Source organism: Nicotiana tabacum, chromosome 14, assembly GCF_000715075.1.
Source record: "Nicotiana tabacum cultivar K326 chromosome 14, ASM71507v2, whole genome shotgun sequence".
Lineage (NCBI taxonomy): Eukaryota > Viridiplantae > Streptophyta > Magnoliopsida > Solanales > Solanaceae > Nicotiana > Nicotiana tabacum.
The window spans coordinates 10,773,306-10,781,435 of NC_134093.1; the positions used below are offsets into that span (position 1 = coordinate 10,773,306).

The 8,130-nt window shown below is 34.9% G+C and overlaps 1 protein-coding gene across 9 annotated transcripts; it reads right to left on the reverse strand.

Moving 5' to 3' along the window:
- Positions 1 to 204: 204 nt before the first annotated feature.
- Positions 205 to 6,906, reverse strand: LOC107779124 (protein HESO1). 9 transcript variants are annotated; one of them, XM_016599468.2, is made up of 10 exons: positions 6,632 to 6,906; positions 4,849 to 5,037; positions 4,504 to 4,680; positions 4,347 to 4,394; positions 4,068 to 4,252; positions 3,296 to 3,391; positions 2,167 to 2,212; positions 1,696 to 1,802; positions 1,523 to 1,627; positions 205 to 1,442 (listed from the first exon to the last, which is right to left on the reverse strand). In XM_016599468.2, exons 1-10 carry the CDS (start codon positions 6,654 to 6,656, stop codon positions 522 to 524), a joined length of 1,899 nt encoding a protein of 632 aa, XP_016454954.2. In that variant the 5' UTR covers positions 6,657 to 6,906; the 3' UTR covers positions 205 to 521. The 9 variants fall into 9 exon arrangements, with proteins under 9 accessions (XP_016454954.2, XP_016454953.2, XP_016454952.2 ...); XM_016599467.2 differs by having other exon boundaries at positions 1,526 to 1,627; positions 4,504 to 4,692; XM_016599466.2 differs by having other exon boundaries at positions 4,504 to 4,692.
- Between the last annotated feature and the right edge of the window lie 1,224 nt (positions 6,907 to 8,130).

An 8,130-nucleotide genomic window follows, 5' to 3' on the forward strand; every position in this document is an offset into this window, starting at 1 on the left:
TGGATTCTAGCTTCTATTATAAAATAAATGTGATGGAATTTACTTATTGGTGATTTCTGTTGGTCAATTTCCATATTTTTTATAATGGTAACGTCTAAGCCAGCTTGCATGCACCTTTACTTGCTATCTCCTATGTATCGGGTAACTCTTGCCATCAAGCTGGCATAGGCAAATGGAAAGAAATCATCTAACGATTACGTTATAGTTGTTACACTTCCACTCCTTGATGTTCATTAGGTACACAGAATTAATGTACATTGAGCAGTTAATACTCCATTTTGTTAGGTCATTGCCTGTACAAAAATGTCCTAACAAAACAAGTACAAAGCAAGAGGATAACAAGGGGAAGCTAGCTCATACAAGATACTCCTAAGTCCTAGCAAGAATGTAAAAGTTGATGGGCAGATGATACTTCTGGCGTATGAACGAGGACAAATCAAAGAAGTTGGTATGAATGATAACCAGGCAAAGCTAGCTAGCTATTCACCCAACCAGAGGTCAAATCCGTCGAATCAAATGGTTCATCGTCTTCCTCCCCAACCTCGTGTATGTGTGTTTGACCTCTTAGCCTTAGGTGCACACTTATTGTTGTTCTTTCTTGCGAACCAACGTTTTGTGTCTGATTTTCTCAACCATTGAGCAGAAGAAGTTCCTCCTGTGGTTTCTTCTGATCTTTTTCTTTTTGTCCAGAGAGAGTCAGGTTGTACACCGTCCTCCTTTGACAGTCCCCAACTCACTGAAGATAATCCTTCCCAACCTTCAGTAGACCATTTCCTCTTGGTTGTGATAGGTTTAGAAGCTAATCCTTCCCAACCCTCGGTAGACCATTTCCTCTTGGTCGTGATAGGTTTAGAAGCTAATCCTTCCCAACCCTCGGTAGACCATTTCCTCTTGGTCGTGATAGATTCAGAAGCTAATCCTTCCCAACCTTCGCTAGACCATTTCTTTTTAGCCGTGATAGGTTCGGAAGGTAATTCTTTCCAACCTTCGGTAGACCATTTTCTTTTAGTCGTGATAGGTTCAGAAGCTAATCCTTCCCAACCTTCGGTTGACCATTTCTTCTTGGTCGTGATAGGTTCAGAAGCTAATCCTTCCCAACCTTCGCTAGACCATTTCCTTTTCGTCGTGATAGGTTCAGAAGGTATAGCCCCCTGACTTTCTTTCTGGCCTTCTGTACTTTGATCCTCCTTATTCATGATATCTCTACAAGGAAGTGCAATGCTATTTCCATTTTCTTCAATGTTACTTGTCTGAGAATCCACTTGAAAGGGAGTAGCAGCATGGCGGAATAATTGATATCTTAACGCTGGTAATTCGACAAGGCCATCCATATAAGCAGAGATGTATTCGCTAGTACGCTGGATACACTTGTATATCTGCTTTACTTCTCCTTTCCCAACAGCCCTTGCGACATTTTGAGATTGATCTGTGAAATCCTCAACCTGTGAAGATCAATATCAGCCATTAATTCAGCGCCTCAAAGATTGCTAAGCAGAAAGGAATTTAATAATCGAAATATAACTACACTGATGCAGCAAACTTTAGAATCCCATGTTTTAGATAGCCAAGATGCTTCATAGGTGCTTGCACATAGTCCTTTGTCCCATAGTTTCTCGACCGATAATAACTGCAACGAAAAGAAACAATACTTGGCACACTTCAAGATAAAGCCAGATTTACTAAAATTAACTATACCTTGATTATTAAAGTAACTAGCAGCTCAGCCACTGACTCTTTGTTGCTCTTCCCATAGTTCACAAACTTATTCAACGACTTTTCCACTGAATCAGGATCAGAGCCATCTACAACATTCCCAAGCCAAGAAATAATACCAAGCTACTCAAAACCAAAAATCTCATGAAAAAAAAAAATAGCGCATTTAGAAGCATCATTTAGAATCTACTTGAGTAAAATATCTCAACAATGTTTTTCTTGAAATTTAGAATCTAGTCTATTGAGATGGTTTAAATTCCTCACTATCTATAGCAGACTGAAAGGATATAAGGATTTCCTATTTGACCCTCATTCTTGGGAATTTTGCTTTGGGAATTCTGTTTTACTAATAAAGTACTTCACTGCATCGTGTATCGAATACCGATACTGAAATTAGTAAATACCTATCAAGCTGCGTTTGAAAACTGAACAAGTAAAGATTCAGAGCATTACCTTTTAATATGGCAGAAAATGGCGGTAGTATTGGAGGATTTCGTGTCTGCAAAGTTCATTCATTAGATGGAGAATTTCATATGAGCCCAAATGAGAAAAACAACAGATTGTTAACTAAACAACTACATGACTAGCACTCTAGGAAGGAATGAGATATCTACACATACTTTTCAGCGCACATAAAGTTCCTTTCAGAAAAAGTAAAACAAACAAAAAGGCAATGCTTTCAAAATAGATGTCCTCCTCGAATTTAAATCAAAAGGCATAATTCTTAACTAGGCAGCACTCCGCAGCAGAAACATTAAAGTTAATCTGAATAAGCTAAGAGCCCGTTTGGATTGGCTTATTTTAAGTGTTTTTAAGCCAAAAATAACTTTTAAGCCATTTTGTAGTGTTTGGATAGAGTAAAAACGTGCTTTTAAGCACTTGTTTTTAAGCTAAAATGACAAAAACAAGACAAAAGCCAAAAGCTAGAATTCCTAACTTATGGCTTAAAAGCTATTTTGGCTTAAAAGTAACTTAAAATAAGCCCATCCAAACGGGCTCTAAGGTTATGAGGAAAAGAAATTGAGAAGAAGTTAAATAAGCTATTGGCTTCCTATAAAGTATAGACTTTTACATTTTTCTTTTTCTATGAATTGACAAAAAAAAAAAGGTAAAATCCAGCAGCAAAGAAGTTTACAAGAGCAACACCAATTGTACAAGAGGTTGCCTAAATTTGGCGTTGAAAGCACACTTTTAAATTTGGGAATTTTATTGTGCTTGGAGTAGCTTTCATATAAGGTATTGTATCCCATAGCATTGGAAATTTCTAGAATGAAGATTCCTATTGGAATACAGGAAGCTAAAGGTAACATAATCATGAAAGAGCATTGAATAAGTTGAAAAACCACAGCAGACTAGAATCAAATAATATGATTTCACCGTAGAGTAAACTGTGTATGGTTATGTAAACTATTAGTTCACCAGTAGCTCCTAGGCTCAGACTGATTAACCACAGTGACAAAACATTCAACTGAAGGCAAAATTCATATTGACTCAAAGTAATCTGCACACGAATTCCACAATATGCAACCAAGAAACAAAGAGTAAGATAGCAACAGAGAAACAATTCGTACTCGGCTCATACCTGTAAATGAAAAGCAACCAAAAGTATTATAGATAATGAGTTCAAAGTTTTGTCTCTTGAGCTATTAATATTCTGAGCTTTTGCCCAAGCTTTCATCTGCAAAAACAAGAGATCATATCTTCTGAGGATGTAAATACAATGATGCAAACTAAAGATATCTATCAGCATATACATAAGTTGACCCCTGTATCTTCTTCTATGAACAAGAACTGATGAGCAATTTTTATAAGAGAAAGGAAACTAATATAGCAACAAGAACCGATGAGCATTTGGACCACTAGACCATGGTTCCAGAGGGGAGGGGTATATTATCAGAACGTAAACCCAAAAATGTATATAATAGTCCTTTTACAAACCACAACTTTGATTTCCATCTTTCTTCTTTTTGTACCTTTCGTGTTCATTCTAAGTAAAATTCATCCAATGTGCTACGGAAGTCACATGGCCTTTCTAATGTTTATATTTACCACTACCAATCCATATATTTTCAGAAAATTATTTATCTCAGAAGTAGGAGTTAGAGAAAGTGATATAATGAATCTCCTATTTCATTTAAGTGCTAGCACAGGCCTTCTCACCAACTTGATGACTTTCTGACTGGGTAGCACACAGGCAACTGTGTCAAGAACTAGTAGCCCTGTGGTACTGCTACTGCGCATCCGCGAATCACATAAGAGATCTTCCAAACTATTGCACAAGCAGAACTAAACTTTAACTTCGTTTCATGAACAACTGTGCATATTGCATAGCATACAAGAGAGCAGAATTTTACCAAAAAGCTCAGCTTCTGAAACCTTTCATCGAGTGAACAAATCATGTGGATTATCTTAGACTTTGAAACTCCATCCCTGTTTTCAACTGATATATCGCACTCAATTTTCGTTCCACAATCAACAACTTTCAGAATGGGCACCTTGGCAGCTGTTATTGGATGAACGCCAGAAACATGCCCATCTCCTGAAGCACAGAAAGCCATAGATGAAAAGCTTTATTTAAATGGTTCTACTAATGGAAATAGCCATTTCTTGGAAGTGGCGGCATAATTATTTACCTAGAAAACAATCAGAGCAGTTAATCAACTTTTCTTCTAAAATTTGTCCTACTCTTCAAAGTAAAATATACTTAAAATTTTGGTTAAGCCACAAAGATAGTAACCCATGAACTGCAGACAGTACCAAGGAAAAAGAAGGAATTAATCAAAGATTTACTTTGAAGTGCATATAACTTCCTTGCAAATTTCCGGAGAGTCTGAATCTTCTTCTCATGTGAAACCTTAACTGAACTGTTGTCAAAATTAACAGATAGATCTAGGTCACTCTTTGAATGGAATAGATCCATCACGAAAGATCCAAACTCCTCCACAACAGGAATATTACCAGAACGCCCTGAAAAAAGAACTGTCACATCATGCTGTAATATGTAAAAATATAATCCAATAAATAGCCCACTCATTCAAATTTGTGTAGTTGATTAAGTCTATTAACAAAGCTACTACAAGCCAGTGCAGAGGATCCATTTGCTGAGTTACACAATAAAAAGGTTGCTGAGATTACCGTAGATATCCTTTGCTATCTCATTGAAGACAGAAACCAAATCTCTCCTAACTTCATAATCACTTGTTTTAGGGCGGCAAATTGTATAAATCTCATTAAGCAATTCTTCAAGCGAAGATAGTCGCTCCGGGTGCACTTTATAGTTTTGCATTCGCTTCCGCTCAGCCCTCTCTACTCTCTTACGAAGAACTGTCATCGCAGTTTAATCAAATGATGATTCAGCCAATAGTAAAACAGATGATAATTCAACAATAGACTTTTCCTACTGCAAGAACCATTACATATCACAGTTGAGTTATCATATACTACTTAGACTCAAAGTATGTTTCTAAGATGCAAGGATACAACCAGCCCAGAAAATATAAAGTTGGAAAGTAACAGTTGCCTTCCCTTAAAGCATTTTCTACTATGAAAATCATATCCTTCGACTTCTCTAAGACAACTATCATCTAAGTCAGAATTCATAATTGTATTTATAAAAAGAAGTAGTACCTAAAAGGAAGCAAGTGGTTTTTTGGTGATAATACTCATGGTAAATAGATCAGAAAAAGCTGTCGGATATACTTATTTTCACTGCATACAGATTGAGATTAGTTTCTTTCCACTTTCTCTCCGTTGCAACCAATCAAGCATTCCCAAGGCGAAAACAATATCACTTGTTATAAGCAGGAGAATTTATGCCTCATTCACCTAGTGTGTGCTGTATAACAGTCTTCATTACATAAATTGTGAACAACAACAACAACAACAACAACAACATACCCAGTATTATCCCACACCGTGGGGTCTGGGGAGGGTAGTGTGTACGCAGACTTTACCCCTACCTTGTGAGGATATTACATAAATTGTGTATTAACCAAAAAAGGAAGTAAAATTAGTTTTTGTGCACAATAAGCTAAGACAGAAGTAGAAATTTCTGACTTTAGAAATTCCGAAGTTTCAAGGCTGTGCATGCTCCTATTAACGTGTTGTGCGGCCACCTCAACAAAATGGCATTCCATCTTACAACCTTTATCTCTAACAAGCTACAAGTTTTTTATAACCGAGCATAAACACATTGCACCCGTTTAGCCAAAACCTTTGCACTTTATGTGTACTTCCATCAACTCCTTCTCAATGTCACTTGATCCATGAACATTTCCAAAGCTCTAAAACCCTTTTACAAACATGTTGTGTAACTGTTAAAGAAGCGTCTTGCCTGTTTACCGCCTTCATCACTAATAAGTTGCAATATTTCAAGATTTTATACACCCCAAAAACATATCGCATGCCTTAAGCCAAATTTGCAGTTTCAACAAGATCATATATAGTTTCATCATATATTTTTCAACATTCACTTTATTTTTAAAACAATTTTACAAGTAGTAATGTCCAGACCAGCTTGGGTTTTTCTCCTTTTTTTTTTTTTAAAGTAGTGTCCTTGTCAGATTGCACGCACCTCAACTATATTCGACTATTCCACCGAATACCTACTACCTCCGGCCAACACAGTATCGGGTAACTCTACTCATCAAACCTTAGGTACGGACTTGAACCCCGGTCTCCAAGGTTTGTATCCACTTCATTACACCCTTGGATGCTAGTAATAAACTTTCTTATTAGGGTTAAAAATTACTGTACACGATATTACTGGTAAAAGAAATAAACAACTAACTCCTCTTTAATTTTATCAAACAACCTAGGAGAAATATCAGAAATGAGAATCTTTAAATTTATATTTTTTAAAATAAAAAAAAAAGACCCTTTAGCAGTATAAAGTAAAGGTATTTCAGAAAGTACTGACCTTTAACGCGATAAACCTTAGACATATGGGAATCTGATGATTTTGTATTCAGCTCAAATGCTTACTGATAGCTGAAAGGAAAATTTCAATTAAAGAAAGAAGAATGTAGCAGAAATGTACTACAAACGTAGCATATGGTACAAGTTATGGAAGCAGAGTGAGTGTGTGTTTCTCGAAATCATCACTGTAATTACTTTCATGGAACAGACCAACAAGAACAGGAAAGAAAGGGCCGCGCGTGGTTTTTTGTTTTCTGATATTCGCTAATCTAGCGGGGTTTGGACATAAGAATTGAAAATTGCAAAAACAAAAGTGAAAAAGAATTTTAAGCGAAACTGGTATTTGAAAATTAAAGTTGTATTTAGATATGAATATAATTTTGGGTTGTTTTAAAGTTTTATGAGTTATTTGAGCGAATGTTTTGAAAAATAATTTTTTGTAATTTTTAAAATTTTCGAAAAACTATAAAATTTATCTTTAAATGAAAATTAAAAATTTTATGGTCAAACACTGATTTCGGAAAAAAAAATAAAAAAATCCTAAACTCTTTTTTATGTGAAAAGGCCAAAATAAACTCCATTATTGGAACCATCCACCTGTTTATAAATTTTAATTATTTTTTGGCAGATTTAAAAATAAAATCTTCAAATCCCAAAAACAACTCTATAGTGGTTTTGGGAGTTTTCTACTCACAAAACTTAGGACACGTTTGGCCATAGATTTTGACAAAATAAACTTGAATTTTATTTGGCAAACACATATTTGGCCATAGATTTTGCCTACATTTTGGCCAAATCTCAAATTCCAAAACTAGCTCAATAGCTGGTTTTGGGCCAAAATATCACTATTATATTTTTTAAAAATTGCCCCAAACTTTTATATTTTATAAAAGAGCTCACCATTTATTATTTTGTAACGATGTTGCTTCGTCATCTCGGTCATCTGATAGTGTATCATGTAGTTCATTATAAAAATGATAATTTTATATCAAATTTATTTATGTTCAGGACTATGGTTTGTGATAATATAATGAATGTTATTGATAATGGTATTGTTGGGTATTTGTGATAGTTTTTATAGAACTTGTGGGTATAAGTCATGTTTCATATTTTTCCAAACCAAATTTCACCCAAAACAGATGTCCAAACACATTTTTATCTTCAAACAAAAGTTCACCCAAATCAGATTTTTCAGAATAAATTTGGGAATCTATGACCAAACGCTAGTTTAGAATTCTTTTCAGGTAAAATTCATGTCCAAACACATAGAAAAAACTATTTTTTACCTTATTTTTTTTAAATTTCAACCAAATTTATGTCCAGATGCTAGCTACTGTATGGATATAAATATTAAAATTCACAATAAACAGTTGATATGTTTAGTAAAAAACTAGTTATAAGTTATTCTATTGCTAAAAAATAAAAATACCCTTAAATTTTTAACAAAAAATTATAAACTTAAATGTACTTTTTGTCGAAAAAAGACGAAATAATGAATAT

Bases quoted from the DNA above. Each gene is read 5' to 3' on its own strand.
- LOC107779124 (XM_016599466.2), bottom strand. From the start codon at position 6,656: ATGTCTAAGGTTTATCGCGTTAAAG. The intron at 4,395-4,503 runs GTAAATCTTTGA...TTTGAAGAGTAG, and splicing joins GAAGTTATATGCACTTCAAA to GACAAATTTTAGAAGAAAAG. The intron at 2,213-3,295 runs GTATGAGCCGAG...TGAACTTTGCAG, and splicing joins TGGTTGCTTTTCATTTACAG to ACACGAAATCCTCCAATACT.